This window comes from Acomys minous (genome assembly GCF_964271855.1).
Source record: "Acomys minous genome assembly, chromosome: 4".
Classification (NCBI taxonomy): domain Eukaryota; kingdom Metazoa; phylum Chordata; class Mammalia; order Rodentia; family Muridae; genus Acomys; species Acomys minous.
In genome coordinates, this window is record NC_140486.1 from 73,175,664 (window position 1) to 73,200,290 (window position 24,627).

Here is a 24,627-nt window from a genome sequence, read left to right on the forward strand (position 1 = left end):
ATTGATTGTCCATGGCTGAGATGTATTTGAGAACTTACCTAGCATTCATGCATGAAGCCTTGGGTCTCATCTCCAGGACTTGGGGAAAATTGATTGAATGAAAAAGATAGGGGGAAAATGCCTTAAATAAATATATGGATTTGGCTATGGAGGTGGCACTGTGGAGTGGGTAAAGTGCAAGTTCCGCTCCCTAGCACCCATGTAAAAGCTCGGGGCCGGGGGGAGTGAATATCTACAACCTTAGTTCAGGGTGAGTAGAGAGGCAAGCAGATCACCAGGGGCTCACTGGCCAGCCAGTGTAGCTGCAATAAAATAAATGAGCTTCAAGTTCAGTAAAACAGGTAGAGAAGTAATTGTAGTTTTATAGCAGGTTTTTGAAATTGGGGAGTTTGATTTACCCAATGTTGTTTTTCTCCCACAATATTATTTTAACTGTTCTTTGTAATTCCTAATTAGTTTTTTCATTTCTGCAGGAGATACTTTTGGAATTTTAATTGGTCTAAAAAGTCTTTATTAATTGTTTTAGATGGTTATTGTTTCTGAATACACTTTCCATTTATTTATCATTGTTTTGAGGCTTTATAGTATTTTGTGCTTCATTGGTTTTGAGACAAGGTCTGGTCATGGGGCCTAAGGTATCCTTGAACTGCTGGGCCCAAACACTCTTGCCTCGCTGACATTATGGTTGTCCTCCTCTGCAGCTGGGTTAGCAGTGGTTTCAGTGAACATATCTTGTTCTTTCTTGGTTAACTGTCACTCTAGACCAGCAGTTCTCAACCTGTGGTTCGTGACCCCTTTGGGGTTGAATGCCCCTTTCACAGGGGTTGCCTAAGACCATCGGAAAACACAGATGTTTATGTTATGATTCATAACAGCAAAAGTATAGCTAGAATTAACAACAAAGATAATTTTGTGGTTGCTGGTCAGCACAGCATGAGGAACTCTTTTAAAGGGTCACTGTAGTAAGAAGGTTGAGAACTGGCCTAGAGAGATGATTCAGCAGTTAAGAGCACTTGCTGGCTTTTGCAAAGGACTTGGATAAAGTTACCAGCACCTATCTGGCAGCTTACAACTCTCTGTAACTCCAGTTCCAGTGGACCTGTTGCCCTCTTCTGGCCTCTGTGGGCAGTGGACACAAGTGGGGCACAACATACATGAGGCAAAACATTCATACATAAAATAAAAATTCGAAACTGAACATTAACAAACACCAACAAGTCCCATCAAATTCCTCCATCCTAAATAATCACAATTCTGATTTACAATACCATAAATTAGTTTTGCTTTAATGTTTTTCTTACTTTATAGCACGAATTACATCTTTACAAGAGGAGGTGAAACATCTCAAACATAATCTTGAAAGAGTTGAAGAAGAAAGAAAAGAGGCTCAAGACATGCTTAATCATTCAGAAAAGGTAAGTGACTTACTGTCCTAATTATGATGTAATATTCTGATTACCGAAGGTTACAAGGTAGTTTTAGAGCATTAGTAATGTTTGTGTTTTTATTGTGTGATTGGTTTCTTGGTGTATGGCATATTGGGCATCTTGTTCCCATATTATTTTTGTTTGTACTCTAAAAAGCTTTAGATGTTTAATAGATAATTACATTACTTTGGTTTAGAAGTAACTTTTAATAAGAAAATTGTTCCTAGTTCCTTTGTACATAGGTAAGAGGGGAAGGCATTAATCCTTGCTCATCATGTGAAGAAAGAAAATAAAGGAATGGACCCTTACACACTATGTACACTTATACCATGTTGTTAGTAAAAAAGTAAAATTTTTAAAAATCCAAAGCAATTGGCTTTTGCATCTTCTCCCCTATCCCTCTATCTCTGTCCCTCCTTCCAGTAGGGTCAAGCATCATGGCACATGCTTAGTCAGCACATCTTACTGTGGTCTAGGGACGCACAGTCATGTCTCTCCTTTTACTACATGAGCTCCAGAGACCTAACTAGGGTCATCAGCCTTAGAGGTGATTGTCTTTACCCAGCCTAGTCATCCTGCTGGACCCGGCATTTATTTAGAATTTTATCAAGTTTCACTGCTAAGTATCTTGCTGAGGAAAGGATCTAACAATTATTTTACAAATCTAGGTCTCAACTTCAGTGTTCCCCCCAGGAAAAAAATTATTTTAAAAGCCACTGCTTTGGTATGTTCTATCCCAGAGTAGTTTTTGTTAGCCAATCTGATATAAATGTGGAAATTGGATGAAAAAAGGAATAATAAACTTTCAAAAGACTGGAATTTATTCTTACTGTTCTTACCTAAACATTTCACTACCTTGTCCCAAGATGATTCCTTTTTTTAAAGGGAAGTAAATATGAATTTAGATATTAATATAGATGAGTTTCTTATATTTTTAAGGCAAAACTTGAATAATAAAGTGAAAGATTGTTTCATTGATTTGTGTAAACCTGCAGCACAGGGAGGGCTGCATCCCTGTTGTGAACGCTTCAGATGGGGAGGGTGGTTAGGACAGTGCTTATCTTCCGTGGAGTGTTGAGGAATGTATGGTTTAATTGTATCCTCCTGCACAGTGTGTTATAGTTCATGACTCTGATTCTAATTTTTTTAGGAAAAGAATAATTTAGAGATAGATTTGAACTATAAGCTCAAGTCTTTACAGCAGAGGTTAGAACAAGAAGTAAATGAACACAAAGTAACCAAAGCCCGGCTGACTGACAAGCACCAGTCTATTGAAGAGGCAAAGTCTGCTGCCATGTGTGGTGAGTGTCACTTATATGAGTGTTTTCTGTGATTAGTTTTAAATAATATTTACGGAAGTTTGGTTTTGATCAAAGTTTCACTTCTTTGGTAGAGTGTATAAGTAAACGTTGTTATCCAAGAATAGAATACCTTTTATTATATCGTCTCTTTTTATCACAGTTTTACCTTTTATAGTTTCCTTACTTTACCTACTACTATGTCTTCACTATAAAAGTTGGTGAAATCATACTAAGCATGGCAACCCCACTTGTAATCTCAGCACTGGAGAAGCTAAGGCGTTTGTGACCTCGGGGCTTGAGTCTCAAACAAAACAAAACTCTATTCTCCCAGTTTTTCTTTTTTCTTTCTTTTTTAAATTAATTAATTGATTAATTATTGTAAATATATATTTTATTATCATTTACTCACATTGCATCCCTATTGTTATCCACTCCCTCTTATCCTCCCATTCCCACTCTCCCTCCATCTTCTGCCTATTCCCCTCCCCTAGACCTTTTTGATTCTTCAAGACAGGGTTTCTCTGTGTAGCCTTGGCTATCCTGGACTTGCTTTGTAGACCTCGCTGGCCTTAAACTCACAGGGATACACCTGCCCCTACCTCCTAAGTGCTGGAATTACAGGCGTGAGCCACTGTATCTGGTTTCTCCCAGTTTTTCTTTCTTTTCCTTTTTTCTTTCTTTCTTTTTTTTTTTTCCTTAAGATTTATTTGTTATGTATACAGTGCTCTGCCTGCATAACAGAAGAAGAGGGCATTAGATCCCATTATAGATGAGTGTGAGCCACCATGTGGTTGCTGAGTTTTGAACTCAGGACCTCTGGAAGTGCAGACAATTCTCTTAACCGCTGAGCCATTTTTCCAGCCCCTCTCCCAGTTTTTCAATCAATCACTTGATTTTTCTTTATGATCCAATCTGGACCTCATTGTCAATTGCCTTTTGCCTCAATTTTTTATTCCTTTATATTTACTTTGCTTTTATGGCTTCCAGTCACAATCCTTGTTTAGACCAACCAGCTACCTCATTTTCTTACTACCTCAAATGTACTTAAGATCATTGTTAATCCATTGTATTGTCTCCAACTACAATTATAACTCATGTTTGTAAAAAGCTACTCTTATTATCTGGAGGATGCTTTGAAAATTGGAACAGTGGAAGTAGGGTGATCTGATGGTAGCAGAAACACAAAGGGTAACAAATGTGATAAAGGTGGAAAGAAAAGGAAGCAAGAAAGACTCAGGTGTTTAGTTTGAACAACTGAATTGGTGGATAATCCTATACAGAGATTGATATAAGTGCAATAGAAGTGACTTGGGGATAGGAAAGAAAGGTAACTATTTCAGTGTGTTAACTTGGGGGCTAGGGATGTGGTTCAATAGCAGAACACATGCTTAGCTTGCTTGAGGTTCTGAGTTCAAAGTCAGCACATCCCTGAAAACAACAACTTTGATCATTTTATTAGATCTATATATCTATCTGTCCATCTAAACTTCTCAATTGTTTTGTATGCCTGGAACTCAAGGACAAATATCTGGAGTCAAAACATAAGTGAAATGGAATACTGTTGGGTTGGAGAGAAGGGAATTGGGAGATAATGATTATGTTAGCACAGCTGTATTTGTAAGGTTAGGGGGAAAGTGAACTTCCACTTTGTCACATCGAAGGCAGGACCTAAGAGTAGCAGAAAGACTTAATTATGCAACTTCCTACTGGCATGACTGGAAAAGCTAAAAATCTCAGAAATTGACTTACCATATACTGGAATAGGTACCTGGTAAACGCTAGAATCTTTGGATAATAATTCGACCATCGAATCTTGTCATTGAATTGCACAGAGATCCTGTCCTAAGAGCCTCTTCGAAAAATTTTCCAGACCAATGCAAGATAGAGATTAATAACTGCACTTATGTTTCTCAGTTCTTCACCTTTGTTTCAGTCTTTATTACTGTGTTCTTCCCAGCTGCACCCTTTATTTTCTAATCTAAATGGTATTGGATTATTCCTCTTTTTTGGGCAAGGGCTTGATTGGCACATTTTTTAAAATTACTATATTTTGTAACTTTTTCTTCTGAGATTCTTATAAATTACTCAAATGCTCTTAGAACTTTTATAATTAGTCAGAGATTTTTAAAGACCATTTTCCAGACCATTTAAAGTGAAAATTATTAAGGTGCTCTTTAAATGTACGTTCGTAACTTTTCTCTGTTGCAGAAATGGAAAAAAAGCTGAAGGAAGAGAGAGAAGCTCGAGAGAAGGCTGAAAATAGAGTTGTTGAGACCGAGAAACAGTGCTCTATGCTAGATGTTGATCTGAAACAGTCTCAACAGAAGTTAGAGCATTTGACTGAAAATAAAGACAGGATGGAGGATGAAGTAAGACACAGTGCTAATTTTATCCATCTTTTAAGAGAAACTATTGTAGGTTGTGGCTGGAGAACTCCTAATGTGTATTTGAAACACATAAGAAGACTTGAGAAGTGTATGTTTACTGCTTACACTGTCATCCCAGCACTTAGAAATTTCATTTTAAATAGCTATGAAGCCAGGTGGTAGTCTGCCTGCCTCTGCCTCCCAGCACCTGGGAGGCACAGCAGGTGAATCTCTTTGAGTTTGAGGCCAGCCTGGTCTACAGAGCCAGTTCCAGGACAGCTAACGCTACACAGAGAAACCCTGTCTCAAAAAAATAAGGAAAAGAAAAGGTATGAAACATTCACTCCCTAGGATCTGCTCATCTGTGCCATGGTATTTCACAGCAGTGCATGCAACTGTATCAAAATGTCTTAGTTCCTCCTAGAAAACACTACTTCCTTACAAAACCGACTATCCAAAAGTATCAGTGATATCTAGGAAAGCATTTTTTTTTTAAATTAATTGCTGCTTAGAATGTCTTATATTGATAGAAAACATGTAGTACATATTTATAATACTATTGATAAAACAATTAAAGGCTTTTTGTTGGTACTGTCTGGCTTAGAAATTATTTGTAAGTAGTTTGCAAGACTTGACTTGATGGAGGCAACATTGTTAGTACAGATTGTGTACTTGGTAAGAAGGTAGTTAAGTCATGGCAAAAGGAAGTGAAATCACAAAAGTTAAGTGGAGCTGACACTTGGGCTCTAAAGTGACTGGTGAGATGCTATAGGCAAAAACTGCCTTTTAGAAAAATTAATGTATTTATTGGTATAGAGAATTGACTAAAAGAGATTAGAAATAAACTAGCAAGGAGGATAACTGTATATCTAAAATGAGGAAGATGGAGCCTGGAGATGGCTCAGATTTTAAGGATATTAACTTAATCCTTAAAGTTAGATTAAGGAGAACACGGGATTTAATTCCCAGGACCCTCTTCTGGCCTCTTCAGGCACCAGGTACATACATGATCCAAACACATAACATGTAGGCTAAATACCATACTCATAACGTAAAATTTCTTTTTAATTAAAAAATTTAAAAGGCCTCTTCTCCCAAAATTAGGGTTATTTAAGGTGAATAAGATATATATAATCTATAGTGGGAGAGGAAGTCCCCCTCGGTCATAGACCTAGGGAAGGGGAATAGGGTGAAAGCAGGAGGGAGGAATGGGAGGATATAGGTGATGGGATAACAATTTAGTTGTAATCTGAATAAGTTAATAAAATATATATAATCTTAGACCAGTCATAATTACAAGCATAGCAACATATATGTGTTTCTACTAAAGTTAACAAGAGCCTTGCTAAGGATGTGGCATTTGGGAGCTGCAGAATAAACAGTTTAAGATTGTTCATTAAGTCTGAACATGTAGTGTCAAACTATCCCAGGAAGGGGCAGAAAGGAGGAGTACATGTACAGGGCAGAGGTGAAGGAGCTTGTGCCGCATCATGATCTCTGTGGTAACCACCTTGCAGACAACAGATAATGAACATACACTGCTATAAGAGTTTTGAGTTCATTGGCTCCTACACTAATAAGTCCTATTCCCTAAGTTTAAGGATTGTATAAAATAGAATATATAAACATTTGTCAATGAACAGGTAAGTTAAAGAACCATTTGAAGCCGGGTGGTAGTGGCACACGCCTTAAATCCCAGCATTTAGGAGGCAGAGGCAGGCAGATCTCTGTGAGTTCAAGGCCAGCCTGGTCTACAGAGTGAGTTCCAGGATAGCCAGAACTGTTATATTGTCTCAAGAAAAAAAAACAAAAAACAAAAAAATAGAAGCCCCATTTGGAATGTCCCCTCACACAATTTTCCAAAATTTCCAGAATAGTTGAAAGTAAGCTTTTTCTTTTTTGTAGATTTCATATCTAAAATGTATATACTATTTTTACTTAGAATATACAGTAGTAGACATAGGAAAAATTAGAATAGTGCAAGGGATAATAATGTTCTTGAGATTTGATTAGTTAGTACCCTTTTAGATATCTAATAAATTACAAAAAAATTAAGATATTAATCATTTTTCTCATTCATAGGTTAAGAATCTCACTCTGCAGCTGGAACAGGAATCAAATAAACGGCTCTTGCTACAGAATGAATTGAAGACTCAAGCATTTGAAGCTGACAATTTGAAAGGTTTAGAAAAACAGATGAAACAGGAAATAAATACTTTATTAGAAGCAAAGAGATTATTAGAATTTGAGTTAGCTCAACTTACAAAGTAAGTCTTAAAAATATCTTTTTGTGTTTTCATTAGCTTAGAGATGCTTGATATTTTATATGTTCGTGTGATCTCAAATTTTGTGGAGGAAAAACAAAATTTTAATAAAAGAATTTACTTACTTGCAAAGAAGATTTGCAAGCATCACAAAAGTGAAGCTACTCTGACAGGAAGTGTTCCAGGTTGCTCTACTTTAGAGATTACAATTAGACATAGTCTTGGGGTGGGTGTGAAGCTGTTTTGTTTCTTTAGTTCATCTCAAAATTGCAGTCTTTTTATTTTTCCATTAGTGCTGAGATGTCATGTGCCTACTTACTTGAGATCACAACAAAGCCAGAGTGTCATTATTTTCAGAACATATGCGGGCCTGCTTTAAAAATATAGAATGAAAGATTGGTACTCCTTATTCCAAGTTGTGATTTTATTTCTTCCAGATACATACTATACGGTTAGGCCTGGTTTTGTTTTTGTTTTTCCCTGAGACAGAGTTTCTCTTTGTTGCCCTCACTCTGTAGACTAGGCTGCTGTCACCTGCCGCTACCTCCTAAATGCTGAGATTAAAGGCATGTGCCATCACCATCCATCATTAGGCCTGTTTCAATGCAATAAATAATTTTGGTGGGTTTTTTTTTCCCATTTAGAAGCCCCATTTTTACCAGATAATACACATAATACTTTTCCCCCCAAGCACTTAGCACTCAATGGACATTTATTATGTACTTTCTATCAACTACATGGCTGGTTACTAAACTACAAAGCAATTGCTGTCTAATATTAACTCCTAGCAGCCTGGGATAAAATTAATTATTAATTAATCCTTGAAAATCTGGGTCTATTGTGGTTTTATGTATTTGAGTATTTTTCTCTCCCCAATGGTCCTTTTTCCTGTGAGATGCATTTATGTGTGTGATGTATACGTATTTTGTCTTTCTCCTTACCAATTTATTGTTCTTATTCTCTATGTAATTACTTTTTATACCTCTTCATGTGTTTAATTGCCAAAGTATGTTACACCTCGTTTTTTTTTTTACTTAAATAATTTATGACCTCTGCTTTTGTTTACTACACAAGACATTTAAAATGTTTTTCTGTGACTTTTTCTGCCTCACCAGATTAGCTAGAAAAGTAACATGATTTTGAAATATTTTTCTTGCAGAAGTTATTGAACCTTTTGCATTTTAGCAATTTAAATGAAATCTATCATAAATAGGAAGATTTAATTACTGATTTTCTTTTATCTAAAGGCAATACAGAGGAAATGAAGGGCAGATGCGGGAGTTACAAGATCAACTTGAAGCTGAGCAATATTTCTCTGTAAGTGAAAATTATTTTTAATATAGAAACTTTATTTTTTAAGACAGGGTTTCTCTGTGCAGCTTTGACTGATTTAAACAAGAAACTTAAGAGTTGTAATCCCAGCACTTAGGCAGAGGCAGGTGGATCTCTTTGAGTTCGAGGCCAGCCTGGTCTACCAAGTGAGTTCCGGACAGCCAAGGCTACAAAGAGAAAGAAACCCTGACTTGAAAAACCAAAATAAGGTTTTTTTCTATAAATTACATTTCTTTTTAAGGTTTGTGGTCTGTTTAAATTGTTAAAGAGGAAAAAGACCATTTTTTGGTGCGATTTTTCAGCAGTTACCATCAAATTACAACTGTAAATAACACTGTATTAGTTTGGCATGGTGCTGCAGGCTTTAGTCTCTACCCTCCAGAGGTAGAGGCAGGTGGCTCCAGGCTACAGAGTAAGACCTTGTGTTGAACCAAGAAAGACTTTGTTGCTAAACATGGAGGCTACAGTGGGGTAGGGATGGGGTTTCCTGAGTTCTAGTTCAACATTGACTTAATATTTATCAAATTGTTCCCTCTACTATCATCTGTCCTGTTTTTTCTTTTTGGTTTTTCTGAGATAGAGTGCTCCTGTGTAGCCCTAGAAATTGTTCTGGCCTCGAACTTAAGAAATCCACCTGCCTCTGCCTCCCAAATGCTAGGTGTGTACCACCAACCACAGAATTCTGGGCGTGTACCACCAACCACACAATGCTGGGCGTGTACCACCAACCACACAATGCTGGGCGTGTACCACCAACCACACAATGCTGGATGTGTACCACCACACAATGCTGGGTGTGTACCTCCACACAATGCTGGGCGTGTACCACCACACAGTGCTGGGTGTGTACCACCACCATCCAGCTTGTTTGTTTCTTATGTAAGTTCCAGTGTTCTGGAAGATCAGATAACCACTGAGCCAACTTTTAAAGTAAAGAAACTGCTAAATGGTTTATAACCATAAAGACGTAATTTTTATCACTTGTTTTTTTACAGACACTTTATAAAACCCAGGTAAAGGAACTTAAAGAAGAAATTGAAGAAAAAAACAGAGAAAATTTAAAGAAAATACAGGAGCTGCAAAGTGAAAAGTATGTCTGTTTTGCTTTGGAACAGAACAGGAACCTGTACTTGAGAAAGGCATTCATAAATTTAAGTTGAAAGATAGGTAGTAGGGCTAATTTATTTGGCTAATTGCTACCAAATCAGACTAGTCTGCCTTAAGATTCCAGTTTAAGAGCATTGGCTCTCTCTTCTGACTACTATGAGCTCCAAGCAACATATTGTGCACTTAAATACATGCAAGCAAAATACTCATACATATGAAATAAAAATAAATAATACTTATAAAAACAAAAAAGAAAAAGAAGAGACAGTGGTGGTCATGATTAGGGAAAATTCACTGTCCAAATTTACTGAGACCCTACAAAAGTCAGGAAAGTATACAGATGACCAAGATGGCTTGTCTAAGAGAGGATCTTTGGGACAATAGACAAATGATAGCAATCAAGTCCTAGTGTAAATGTTAATTCCGAAAAGTTCGGTTTCTTTGAGATAGACTCTCTTATATCCAAGGCTGGCCTTGATCAGTCCTGCTGCCTCTGCCTTTCAAGTGGTAGATTCTATAACTGACCTCATACTCTGGGAATTCTGAAAAGCTTCAAAGTGTATTTTCTAATAACATTTCCTAATAGTTAACGGTAGTTTGAATCTATATCCTTTCCTAATCTCATTGAATTACTCACGGATAACTTAGTTTTAACTTTCTAGTTTAATGACTTGATGAAATTAAGTCCAGGAAGTACAAGGAACTTGCCCAGAATCTGTATCCAGTAGAAATAGGGATGAAAGTGCCTTGAATCTGACATCCTGGTTTACCAGTGGCTTTCAACTTCTCCTCTCTATTTTATATTCCAGACCCACAGCAAAGTCTTTTTCTAAAAGTAAATGGCTTAAGTAGTTAAGGTCATTACTTTTATTTTAAAAATGTTGTAATGGACTTAAAGTTTATTTTAAGAAGTAAAATCCTTGGTTCTGTTATTAAGAGAAAATTGTGTGAATTGAGCAGGGGTCGCTGGGAAAAGCTTTTTGGTTTGTTGTTTCCAGAGATAATGTCACTATGTAGTCTAGGCTGGCCTTAAATTCTCAATCCCTCTGCCTCAAGACTTAGTTGTTAGAATTACAGGTATAAACAGCTATATCTAGTAAGGTAATTGTTGTCATTTATGTGATCAAGTAAGGAAAATGAACTAAATTTGTTTTTATTCATTTCACCTAAAACTGTGTTGCAGAGAAACTCTTTCTACTCAGTTGGATCTAGCAGAAACAAAAGCTGAGTCTGAGCAGTTGGCTCGAGGACTTTTGGAAGAACAGTATTTTGAGTTAACTCAAGAAAGCAAGAAAGCTGCTTCAAGAACTAGACAAGAGATGACAGATAAGGATCACACCGTTAGTCGGGTGAGTGGTATGTGGATGGATGTCTAGCTGAAACTGACTTACGTCACACTTAAAGTGTTGGGTGTGTAGATGTGCATTTGTACTGTGTTTATCAAAAACAGTTGGTAATGACAGAGAACTCTACTGTAGATAGATCTCTGTTATATTTTATGTGAAGACATGCTTATCTTAAACTCACTTTTTACTCTCTTTACTATGTTGTGAGTAGTTGTATGAATTAGATTTCTTTGAAATTCAGAGAAACCATTCTGGGATAACAAACTCCTTGTTGATACTCAACTAATCCATCGTGATAAAAGCCAATCCTACTAATTCCCTAGTCTTTCAATTCAGGCTGTACTTTCTATGTACTGTGGGATAAGTGGGAGTTACAGAAGCTTTTCTTTGTAAGTTAACAAGTACTGTGTTGTAAGCATGCCTGAGTTCAAATTCTGCCTTTGCCTCTGAGAAGCTATGTGGTCTTGGCAAAACTGAGGCAAGGACTTGAGTTTGAATCTCTGAATACCCATTTAAAAACATGGACATGGCTGTCGATAGCTGTAATCTCAGCATTGGAAAAGGAGACAAGCAGACCCTGAGAGCTTCCTGGTCAGCCAGACTAGCCAAAATAGTGAGTTTTCTGTTCAGTAAGAGACTCTACCTCAATAACTTGAAGAGATCCTGTGTCCTGCTCTCGAATCTACATGAGTGTGCTCCAGCATGTACACGTACATGTATAGACACACACACAGTGGGGGGAGGGTGGGAAGAGAGAGAAATGATAAGCCATGCATGGTTTATAATCCCAGCACTTAGTGACTGATCATTAGGTCTAAGATGTGCCTCAGCTGCATAGCTCCACGCCAACCTGGACTATATTACTAGATCATATCTCAACTCTCTCCCCATTTGCTGCTTCATCCAACTAAAGGGGGGAAATAACAATCCTTCAGTGCAATTGTTGTTATGAGTAAAGAGAGACATATACTTGGACTAGTCAGTGGTGAACATAGTATTTCATCCTCGTTACATGAAGAAACTGAGATACAGGAGGACAGCATGCCCAGGGCCGCACAGGTTAACAGTAGAGCTGGGAATAAGTGCAATTTCCTAGTCTTGTATCTGGTTCTCTTTATAATATACTTTTTTACTTTATTTTACTTAATATGTGTAAACACATAAACATACACACATACATGTGTGTATACCTACCATTTTTGGAAGGTAATTGTTCCTAAAACATTTAGAATTTAATATATATTCAATTTGGGGGGATGCTTTTGGTTTTTCAAAACAGGGTTCTCTGTGTATCCCTGGCTGACCTGGAATTCACTCTGGACACCAGGCTGGCCTTGAACTCAGAGGTCTGAGTTAAAGGTGTGCACGATTCATTTACATACTTTAAGCTGGAAACTAGGTATTTTCTATAGTTAAACAATGTTTGACCTGCTTCATCTACAGATGTTAAGTACCATTTTAAAGATATTTAGCTTTAAGTATGAAATAACCTTTGTTTGCTTTCTTTAGCTTGAAGAAACAAACAGTGTGCTAACCAAAGATATTGAAATACTAAGAAAAGAAAATGAAGAGCTAACAGAAAGGATGAGGACAGCAGAAGAAGGTATACAGAATTTCCTTAACAGACGACAGTGTGGGCCTGCAGAGGAAGCTCAGTAATTATGAGCAGTTGCTGTTCACAAAGAAGATGCAGCCTCAATTCCCAGCACCCACATGGTGGCTCACAGTCTTCCCTACTCCAGGATATCCAACACTTTTTTATTTTTAAAGATAGGGTTTTTGTGTTACACAGAGCCCTGGCTGTCCTGGACTCACTTTGTGGACCAGGCTGGCCTCCAACTCACAGAGATCTGCCTGCCTCTGCCTCCCCAGAGCTGGGATCAAAGGTGTGCACCACCACGCCTGGCCAACTTCAGTATTATATTTTTAATTGATAATAAGAGGGCTGGAGAGACGGCTTATCCATTAAGAGAGCTTGCTGTTCTTCTAGAAGACCCAAATTGGGTTCCCAGCACCCACATTGAGCAGCTTATAACCCCCCCTATGACTCCAGTTCCAGAGGCTCTGATGCCCTCCCTCTTCTGGCCTCTGATTGTCTAAGCGCTCCATACTATAGTGCGCCCATGCAATAATGTAGCTATTCAGGATGGTGCTCAACGTTAATTCCTGCACTGGGAAGGCAGAAGCAGACTCGATGAGTTCCAAGTTAGCCTGATTGATACCATGTCAAAAAAGAAAGAAGATGTAAAACTAATTCTGAGATTAATCTTTAGTTATGTTTTACATTAGGTTTTTAAGTACTTGTTTTCGTATATTGACTACCTATATAGCCTTAAGAATTAATATTAATGAAGCTGGGCTCAGTGGCCCATGCATGTAATCCCAGCACTTAAAAGGCAGAGGCAGGTGGATTTCTGTGAGTTCAAGGCAAACCTGGTCTATAAAAGGAGTCCAGGACAGCCAAGGATACTCAGAGAAACCCTGTCTGGGCCGGGGAAGGGGTGGGTGGGGGTGGGGGACAGGGGGTAGGGAGAATTAATGAGCTGGACAAATTCATGCAGTCCCAACATTTGGGAGGTAGAGGCAAGAGAACTAGGAGTTCATGGGCAGCCTGGGCTACATGTATTTAAAAACAAAATTAACCAGTTACCTTAATGAAATTACTGAAACATACCATGCATTACTGTGTAATGTATACTAACTTGGGTAATTGAGGACATTGTTAGTTTGGAGTGCAGATAAAATAACTTAATGCTGTGAAGTAATTGTTTACACAATTTATTGGCAGAATATAAATTGAAGAAGGAGGAAGAAATAAATAATCTTAAGGCTGCCTTTGAGAAGAATATCAGTACTGAACGGACCCTTAAAACACAGGTACATGTGCCATCAGCCCTTCCCATGGGTTTTCATTTGAGTATCAGAAAATTAATAATTGTTCTTTATGTTTTTACTAAATGAAGGTTGGGTTTAGCTTTTCACTAGAACAAAGTCAAACTCTATTAATTATTGAAGACTTACTGAGACATAGGATTGCAGTTAAGAGAGTTAACATGTCTAGTAATTTCATTAGTGTGGTCCCACTGTTATCACTAGTGTATCACAAGTATATGATAATACAATTCCGTAGTAGGGCAGGTGCTTAGTATGCATGAGGTCCTGGCTTCCATTCCTAGCACTCTAAGGGGAGATATAATAGGTCAAAAGCCAGAGAATAGTTTGGGAATAAGTAAAAAAACTGTAGGGTGGTTGCTTACCATTTTGTTTTGCATTTGGTAATGCATCTAGGTCAGTTTTTGTTTGTTTGATTTTGTCATTTAAAAAAAAAACATGATGGGTGATGTCATGACATGAAATACTATGTCAAAAAAAAAAAGGTGGGAGAAGGGAAGGCAAGAAAAACTTGTGTCTTGTCATCTTACTCAGTTACCCAGTAATTCAGAAACTAAGTACTTGAGGTTTTTTTTTTTTTACAGTAATTGTTTTTCTGTCATTTTAATATGATTTAATTAAATAACTGAGCATAGATAGTGATTTTACATTTAAGTAAATACATGTTAAGTTTATTACTTAATAATCTAAATCCATATTAAAATTAGTTGGGTAGGTGCCTCAATGTTACAGGAATCTTTAAGGTTACCTACTTTGCTTCTCAGTCCTTTATGTTGCAACTAAAAATAATCTTTTAAAAATGCACTTAACGGATGTTTTTAAAAAATCCCTCAAGTGCAAGCTGGGTGTGATGGCGCACGCCTTTAATCCCAGCACTTGGGAGGCAGAGGCAGGTGGATCTCCATGAGTTCGAGGCCAGCCTGGTGTACAGAGTGAGTTCCAGGTCAGCGAAGACTACACAGAAAAACTGTCTCTGGGGTGGGGGAGGAAGCTATTGAAGAAGACACTTAATATCAACCTTTGTCTTCTGCACACATGTATGTATACACACATGTGCATACGTGCATGCACACATAAACATTGCAAAAGAAGAGGGGCATCTATATGACCTAATCAGATGTTTGGTCCCCTTGCTTTCCTGGTTGTCCAAAGGAAAGAGATTTCTCTCTGGCCTTCTTACCTGTGTTTACAATGCTATTGCTGCCTTCCCTCCATGTGTTTTCCTTGCTTATCCATCTCAAGAAACACGTGGAACTGAGTGCAGTGGCCCAAGCCTTTAAGCCCAGCACTCACGAGGCAGAGGCCAGTGGAGATCTGCAATTGAGGCCACTATGGGCTATGTAATAAGGTCCAGGCCACCTAGCTACATAATGAGCCGTAAAGAGAGAGGAGGAAGGGGAAAGAAAGGAAGAAGACATGTGACACATATGCAGGCTTTCTAGGGAGTGTTCTTAACCTCTCTAGGAGTCTTCATAGGGCAGTTGTCTCCATAGCGCCATTGCGTATATCTCTGTACCAAGAAAAAATCCTGCATAACCTTGAAAACCAATCCATTTTAATAGATATTAAAGTTGAATGGCTACAGTATATAGATCCTTACAAATACTATTTTAATGTTTGAACAGGCTGTTAACAAATTGGCAGAAATAATGAATCGCAAAGATTTTAAAATTGATAGGAAGAAAGCTAATACTCAAGATTTGAGAAAAAAAGAAAAGGAAAATAGAAAGCTGCAACTGGAGCTTAATCAAGAAAGAGAGAAATTTAACCAAATGGTGGTGAAGTACCAGAAGGAGCTGAACGACATGCAGGCGGTAAGGTTTGTGCATGTGCACGGAGCCCCTCACACTGTCAGTCTACTTGTAGCTGCCTTGCTTACAGTGGACTGACTGTTATAAAAATTTATATTTTAATTTACAGCTTGATCATATATGCTCTAATATAAACTTTATCTTAAAAATGTCAAAGAAGGGGCTGGAGAGATGGCTCAGAGGTTAAGAGCACAGTCTGCTCTTCCGGAGGTCCTGAGTTCAATTCCCAGCAGCCACATAATGGCCCACAATCAATCTTCCAAAAATTTTTTTTCAGAGATGCTCTCTCACCTCTAAATTGTCATGGCCTGAGTTATTTTTACTAATTATAAGCTGCTTGATTAGAGGCCCTGGTTTAAGAGAGGCATTTAAGGATTTTGTTTTTAGATTGCAACTGAATTTGGAATATGGTTGTTAAATTGGTTGTGCTTAGGCTAGAGGGTTTTTTTTAAATATAAGTAGCTTGTTTTTCTACTTGGTATCTACTTTTCTAAAATAAAATACCAATAATATTTTACATTTTTTTTACATGTCAAGAATATAAATTGTCTTAAGACTCATTTACATCCAGGCTTTGATTCTATTATTTATGATTTTATCCTGAGTTTTCTGTGCTTTTAATTTTAATTCATTCGGAGCCAAAAAATTAAAAAATAGTTTGCTGATATTTTAAGTATTTTTTCATACCTTATATTTAAAAAAGAAAAAAAAACATTTCTTAACAAAGTAGTATTTTAAGTAATTTTTCATACCTTATATTTAAAAAAGAAAAAAGAAACATTTCTTAACAAAGTAAGGTTAGGGGCTGGAGAGATGTCTCTGTGGTTAAAAGTACTTGTTGTTCTGCAGAAAAGCTGGGTTTGATTCCCAGCATTCATATGGTGGCTCAAAATCATCTGTAACAGCAATTCTGGGGGATCCAGTGGTACATGCAAGCAAAACATTCATGTACACAAAGTGAAATCTTACACAAATAAAGTAAAAGGAATTTACCTTTAGCATTGAACTGAGAAAGAACCTTGTTTCTACAGAACATCATCATCTGTGGTAGTTGCCAGGCATAGTAGCTTACTCCTGTCCCAGCTACTTGGAGCTGCCAGGAAGACTACTTGGGCTAAGAAGGTCTGGCCCAACCAGGCATGGTGGCATAGGAAGCAGAGGCCAGCCGGGTCTACAAAGTGAGTCTAGGTCAGCCAGGGCTGCTGCACAGAGGGAAACCCTGTCTCAAAAAACCTAAAAAAAAGGAAAGAAGAAATTGTTGTTCTAGGCCATCCTGACCAACCATGTTTCACACTCACAATTTAATTACTCATTTACATTTCATTTATTAATGTTGAAATTGTTTGGTTTTTATTTTATTTTTCAAAAATAGCAATTAGTAGAAGAATGTACACATAGAAATGAACTTCAAATGCAGTTGGCTAGCAAAGAGAGTGATATTGAACAACTGCGTGCAAAGCTTTTGGACCTTTCGGATTCAACTAGTGTTGCTAGTTTTCCTAGTGCTGATGAAGCTGATGGAAACCTTCCAGGTAAGAGGAGTTCTCTCTGCCGCCCAAGTCTACTCAAGTATTATGGAAATGTTCTTCTTTTTCTACTTTGTCATTTTGTCCCTAACTATATAAGGAGTTGTTTTAAATAACCAAGACATGTGATGGTTGTTTACTTAGGCACATTTTGTAAAATAAAACCAGTCATAAGCAGGTTATTCAGATGTGCTAAGAGGCTGTACCTGAGAAAAACCTTGAAGATGTTTTTAAAGAATAACATATATCTTTTTTGTTTTTCAAGACAGGGTTTCTCTGTGTAGCCCTGGCTGCCCTGGAACTTACCTTTTAGACTATGTTGGCTTCAAACTCAAGAGATCTGCCTGCCTCTGCCTCCCCCCTGAACCCCGACCTGTGCTTAGAGGTGTGCACAACTATGCCTGGCTTTAATATGTTTTTATTGTTGATACTGTTTTGCTTTGATTTTTTTTTTTCGAGACAGGGTCTCTCTGTGTAGCCCTGGCTGTCCTAGACTCACTTTGTAGACCAGGCTGGCCTGAAACTCACAGTGATCCACCTGCCTCTGCTTCCCGAGTGCTGGGATTAAAGGCGTGCACCACCACCACCACCCAGCATTGTTGTTGTTTTATGTTTTTGTTTTTTGAGACAGGGTTTCTCTTTGTATAATATGTTTTTATGAAAGCCTACTGCTTAGTGCTTATGTATTTATATAATGTGTGGCGTGCGTGCGTGTGTATGTGTGTGTACTCATAGCAGAACCATAGCAGCTGTATGTAGAAAGCCTACCCACTGTATTAGCAAGGAACCTTCAGTAGACTTTGTCAAGTTGTAAGTTTGGAGAAGTAGAGAAAAGGTGATGCAGTTAAGAGGACAGGGGATTGGAGTGCAAAAAAAGTGAGTAGAAGTAAATGGCTAATGTTTCCTTTTTTTTTTTTTCTCTTTCCCTAATTAAAATAAGTAAAAAAATAAAAAAAATATGCATTCTTGGCTTAATTGGAGTTCAAGTGAAGTGAATGGGTTATAAATAGTAAAGCATTAAAACTGGGTTCTGTGGCGCACTCCTGTAATCCCAGCACTCAGGAGGCAGGGGCAGGTGGATCTGTGTGAGGTAGAGGACAGCCTGGTCTACACAGTGAATCCAGGACAGACAGGGCTACACAGAGAAGCCCTGTCTTAAAAAACCAAAGCAAACAAACAAAACCCAAAAAATTAAAACATGTAGCTAGAGAGATGGCTTAGTGGTTAAGAATATTTTTGTTCTTTCATAGGGCCTGGGTTCAGTTCCCAGCACCTCCACAGTAGTTCACACCTGTCCGTAACTCCAGTTCTAGGGGATCCAGCACCTTTCTTTGGCTTCACACAGGCACCAGGCCTACACATGGTACATAAACATACCGACAGGCAAAAAGAAATAAAGCAAAACAAACATAAAAATAAGGTAAAGATAAATCTAAAAAAATTAAAACATGCATTTATGTATACTATATATACTTGCCATGCCAACATTCTTAGTTCACTATTTTAGAAGTGTTTTGTTTTGTTTTGTTTTAACAAAGTAGTGGAAAATAGATTTTAGTTAGTGTATTTCCCAAGTGAGTAAAGACAAATAATATATTTTAGCAGCATATACTGTTGTTGTTTCTAGTATCATAAAGTGGATAGACTAGGAATTTTTTTTCTTGTTCAGGAAAGTGGTACTCAAAGGACCATCTACTTATATCATGTGGTTTCTGTCCTGGTGAGGTGGGTATCTTTTTTTGTTTGTTTGTTTGTTTTTTGTTTTTTCAAGACAGGGTTTCTCTGTGTAGCCTTGGCTGTCCTAGACTCACTTTGTAGACCAGGCTGTCCTCAAACTCAAGTGATCCAACTGCCTCTGCCTCCTCAGTGCTGGGATTAAAGGCGTGTTCCACCGTGCCCAGCCTGAGATGGGTGTCTTTGCCCTCATAATTTAGTATCCTTTTTTGCCCAAAATCAGGATTCTGTGAGGGTAAGTGGAAGGAAGGAGTGCTTCCTGTTCTGAAGGTTAGGGGTTCCTTCTGTTTGTTAGTGTTTGCCTCTCGTACACAGTTTCTGCCTCTGGAAACTTGTAGCTTTCTCCCATAGGACGATGGCTGTGGCTTAGTAAGAGCTTGTGTTTCAGCTCTTCAGACATCTGAGGTCAGACTTAGTAAACAATATGACTTCTGGAGGTCTTTGACTGTTGTCTTAAAGTTTTTATTGCTGTGATAAAAAATCATGACCAAAAGCACCTTGGTCTGGAGAGATGGCTGAGTGGTTAAGAGCAATACCTACTCTTCTAGAGGCTCTGGCTTCCACTCAGAGCACAGCACCCACGGTGGCTCACAAGTATCTCTACTCCAGTCCCAAGGGAGCCGGCACTCTCTTCTGGCGTCCAGAGCCACCAGGCACTTACGTGGTGCACAGATAACATGCAGACAAAGCACTCATACACATTGTGTAAATAAATAAAATTTTTTTGAAGAACAGCTTGGAGTGTTTAGGTCACACTGTGTCTCTGAGGGAAGTCAGGGAAGGACTTCAAGCAGGAGCTCAAGCAGGAGCCATGGAGGGCACAACACTGTGTACTGGTTTGCTTTCCATGGCTTGCTGCTCAGCCTGCTTTCTTCTTCTCCTTTTATATTTTTGGTTGGTTGGTTTTGGGTTTTTTTTCCAAGACAGGGTTTCTCTGTGTATCCTTGGCTGTCCTGGACTCACTTTGTAGACCAGGCTGGCCTCGAACTCACAGAGATCCACCTGCCTCTGCCTCCTGAGTGCTGGGATTATAGACGAGCACTGCTGCACCTGGCTTTAGCCTGCTTTCTTACATAGTCTAGGACTGCCTCCCCAGAGGTGGTGCTGTGTAAAGTGAGCTGGGCTGTCCCACATCAGTTATTAATTAAGAAAAGTACAACATGGGCTTGGCTGTAGGCAATCTGATAAAAGCATTTTCTCATCTCGGGTTCCTCTTCCCAGATAACTTTAGTTTATATTAAGTTCAAGGGGTGGAGGACAGCCAGGACAGTTACAGTGACTTAGTTTTTAAACTAAAGTTGTAAACTCATTATTTTTTAACCACAGGATACTTCTGGAGTAAATGGGGTCTAATTAACATCAATCAAAAATCTCAAGCATGTTTATCACATGCATCTCCATTAGCTTTATAGTATCCTTCTGGTTTTGTGTAAATTTTCAGCATCTTCTGTTTTATTAGTGAACATACTTAGAAGACTTGAATCAAAAGATAAGTTGATGAGATCCAGATTGGCCAAACTCATGAGGTAACCATGTTTGATTGGCAGACTTCAGGTTAGAAATCCACTTTGGTTTTAGAATCCTGATCTAGTAGATTAACTTGGGAATCATTTGGCAAAGGGATTGAGTTGTTTTAAAGTATTTGTTTCTGAGGCTATCAGATGTCGGAGTGCTCTTGGCTGTTCTTCATCATCACCATGATGTTAGTATTGGAACCTTTAGAAAAATAAAACAGTCTGAACCCTGACTTCCCTATTGGATGTAGAAATTAAAGGACAATCTTTAACAAAATCACTTTTCCCTCAAGGCTGGAGAATGGTTCAGAGCACTTGCTCTTGCAGAGGACCTGCATTTTTGTTCCCAGCATTTTAATTATATATTACTTTACCCTCTCTGCATTAGATATTTTGCTTCTCAGTTGAAAATTCTTATTAAATTTGCCATCTACTATATGCTTAAAAATGGTTTTCACAAATAATAAAGTTTTATAGTAAGATCTAGGAGAAATCCTTAAAAGTATTTTAATATTCTTCCATAATATATACTGCATATCATTCACCTGAATAGTTCTTAAAGATGACAGTTTTTCCTTTTTTTACTTTAGATTAGTAATTGAGGGCTGGAGAGACGGCTCAGGAGTGGCTGCTGAGTTCCATACCCAGCACCCGCAAGATGGTTCACAACCATCTGTAAATGTTACCCGATGTCCTCTTCTGGTGTGCAGAAATACGTATAGACAAAACATCCATATACATATATTTGGGGACAGGGTTCACAACAGGATTTTTCCTGTTTCCTTGGCTGTCTTAGAACTCCCTATATAGGCCAGGCTGGCTTTGAACACAGATCCACCTGCCTCTGTGTCCTTGAATGCTGGGATTAAAGGTGTGCACCACCACAGCTTGCCTAAATAAATCTTTTTTTTTTTTTTTTTAAGAAAAGTAGAAAATGAGTCTGCATTCTATAAAAGGATAATATTGAGTGTGGATAGTTATTCAACAGTTATAATGATGTTTTTTTTTTAAGTACAGGCTATTTTTAGTTCAATGATTTGGTTTGTTTTTCTTTTTTGTGTATTTTATGTATTTTTAATTTAATTTAATTAATTCAGATTACATCTTAATTGTTATCCTGTCCCTTGTATCCTCCCGTTCTACCCTCCCTCCCACTTTCACCCTATTCCCCTCCCCTAGGTCTGTGACCGAGGGGGACCTCCTCCCCCTCTATATGATCATAGGGTATCAAGTCTCATCTTGGTAGCCTACTTATCCTTTCTCTGAATGCCACCAGGCCTCCCCACCAAGGGGAAGTGGTCCCCTTGATTTTGTTTTTCGAGACAGGGTTTTTCTTTGTAGCCTTGGCTGTCCTGGATTCACTTTGTAGACCAGGTTGGCCTCAAACTCACAGCAATCCACCTGCCTCTGCTACCACTCCCGGCTCAATTTGGTTTTCTTAATGGTTGTATGAATGAAGTAACCTCTTTCTGTTATTATTTCTCTGAAATGTCCATGTAATATAGAAATTCTAACATATCTTAGATGTCCAGCTCTTAGCCTCTATCGGGTTTTTCATGATTATTTTGTCATCGGTTAGGTCAAATTTCTCCTAAATTTCCCAATTCTAAAAATCTTAGAAATACATGTTACTTCTCTCACTTATCACTGAAGTTCCTAGAGAAATTTTCTTTTCTTTTATGGTTTGCTCTACCCTTGATTCTGCCAGGTGGCCATCTGGCACACTATGAATGTGGAGATTATTGTAGGGTTACAGTTTGTCTTAAACCCAAATGACAAAATAACTTCAGTGTAATAAAGGCCTTTTGGGGGCTAGAGAGATGTCTTAGTGGTTAAGAGCACTGTCTGCTCTTCCAGAGAATCTGGGTTCAATTCCTAGCACCCGCATGGCAGCTTACAGGGAATCCAACACCCTTACACTAACATACATGCAGGCAAAACACCAATGCACATATAATAAGAATAAATAAGTCATTTTTAAAAATGACTTCTTATTCTTTCTCTTGCCTTCTCATGGAATTGTTGACTTAGTTATCTGAAGAGAGTGTAGGGGGATAAAGCATTAGCAAAGCCCTTGGTGTCAGCCCTCATTTTCTCTTTATCTGTATCATTTTCTTTTTCATTCACTTGGATCTCACACTCTGTAACTTAAGCCCGATAGTAGTGAATCACTGGGTGAGTTTCCAACTATGCAAATATGTGAGGGCTTCTGACCTTACCTAATTGGAGGCCGTGCTTCTATTTATTTGAGCATTAGTTGATTGGGTTTGTTTTGTATGTTAGTTTTAAAACATAGCTAAAACACTGCACTGTGGCTCTCTACTTCTATTAAATTGTATTTAGTATATTAAAATAAACTCTGGTAGTCTTTAAAAAATTGGCTTTGAAGGATTGAAGGAACCCGAAGTGTCAAGGCCACCACAAGAAAACCTACAGAGTAAACTAACCGGGGTCATGAAGCCTCACATGACTGAACCACCAACCAAAGAGCATACATGGGCTAGACCCAGGCCCTACACATATGTAGCACATGTGTAGCTTGTTCTTTGGGTGGGCCCCCTAACAATTAGAGCAGGGCAGCTGGGCATAGTGGCACACACCTTTAATCCCAGCACTCGGGAGGCAGAGGTAGGCAGATCTCTGTGAGTTTGAGGCCAGCCTGGACTGTAGTGCAAGTCCAGCACAACCTAGGAGAAACCTTGTCTTGAAAAAAAAAAAAACCGAAAGAAAATAATTAGAGCAGAGGCTGTCTCTGACTCTCTTGCCTGCTTTTGGATCCCTTTCACATAGCTGGGCTGCCTTGTCTGGCCTCAGTGGGAGAGGATGCACCTAGTCCTGCTGCAACTTAATGTGCCAGGATGGGTTGGTACCCATGGGTGGGATGGGGGAATTGGGAAGAGGGTGTGAGTGTGGGACTGGGAGAAGAGGAGGGAGGGGTCCTTCCATCAGGTTTAACAATGGCTTTGCTATTTAAGTTGCCGGTGTTTGCTATTAATTTACATCCAGTTGGGCTCAGTCTGTTATTTGGATGAAAGAGTCAGCTGTTGGTATTATAATACTACAGTGAGGGTTTGTTGTTGTTGTTGTTGTTAGGTCAGAACATTCTCCACAGTTGAGTGGAGAGTGGGATATGACTTTCTCACGTACTCTGGTGCCTCACATTTGACCATGTCCCCTGGAGGGGGAGACCTGGTGGCACTCAGAGGAAGGACAGCAGGTTACCAAGAAGAGACTTGATACCCTATGAGCATATACAGGGGGAGGTAATCCCCCTCAGTCACAGTCATAGGGGAGGGGAATAAGGGGAAAATGGGAGGGAGGGAAGAATGGGAGGATACAAGGGATGGGATAACCATAGAGATGTAACAAGAATAAATTAATAAAAAAAAAAGAAAAGAAAAAAAAGAATTACTTTATATAATGTGTAAAATCCACATTGTTTTTATACTTCTGTGGCAAATTGTTAATGAAAATCTAGTTCTAAGTTCTGAGTTTCTTTTACTTTCTAACTTCTGTGTGTGGTGTGAAAAATGGAATTTACAGCACTTGACTTGCACATTTAGTTGTGGCTTTCAGGAATTCTGCATTTAGATGCATTAAGAAGGAGAGGAAACAGAGAGGCCAGTGCCAGTGTTGCTATGTTGTGAGCTTAGCCTCTATTCTGAGCTATCTCTTCTGTGTGTGTGTGTGTGTGTGTGTGTGTGTGAGTGTGTGTGTGAGAGAGAGAGAGAGAGAGAGAGAGAGAGAGAGAGAGAGAGAGAGAAATCTATAATCACTGGTCTTAATTCAGTTCTCAACTCAAATGTACAACTAGATAACATGAAGTTCGTTTTGTTGGAGGGAGTCTTATTAATGATTTAAAAAAATAAGATAAGATGCCAGGCAGCAGATATTGTATAGAGAGCATTGGAGAGAAGGAAAGGAGGAAGGGTACTCCAGAGAGAAACAGAGATAGCAAAGAGGAAGAGAATAAGAGGTAAGAAAGAGGAGGGTGAGGGGGGCCTGTC

At 38.5% G+C, this 24,627-nt stretch overlaps 1 protein-coding gene across 1 annotated transcript in view; it reads left to right on the top strand.

Moving 5' to 3' along the window:
• ROCK1 (Rho associated coiled-coil containing protein kinase 1) overlaps positions 1–24,627 on the top strand; it is a 112,165-nt gene that overhangs the window by 77,429 nt on the left and 10,109 nt on the right. Inside the window, exons 17-27 of the mRNA XM_084780709.1 lie at positions 1,309–1,415; positions 2,578–2,728; positions 4,937–5,097; positions 7,177–7,361; positions 8,606–8,675; positions 9,686–9,780; positions 10,981–11,146; positions 12,653–12,746; positions 13,932–14,020; positions 15,661–15,849; positions 17,219–17,378. Coding sequence (XP_084636835.1) covers positions 1,309–1,415; positions 2,578–2,728; positions 4,937–5,097; positions 7,177–7,361; positions 8,606–8,675; positions 9,686–9,780; positions 10,981–11,146; positions 12,653–12,746; positions 13,932–14,020; positions 15,661–15,849; positions 17,219–17,378 — 1,467 coding nt within the window. The remainder of the gene's footprint in view (positions 1–1,308; positions 1,416–2,577; positions 2,729–4,936; positions 5,098–7,176; positions 7,362–8,605; positions 8,676–9,685; positions 9,781–10,980; positions 11,147–12,652; positions 12,747–13,931; positions 14,021–15,660; positions 15,850–17,218; positions 17,379–24,627) is intronic.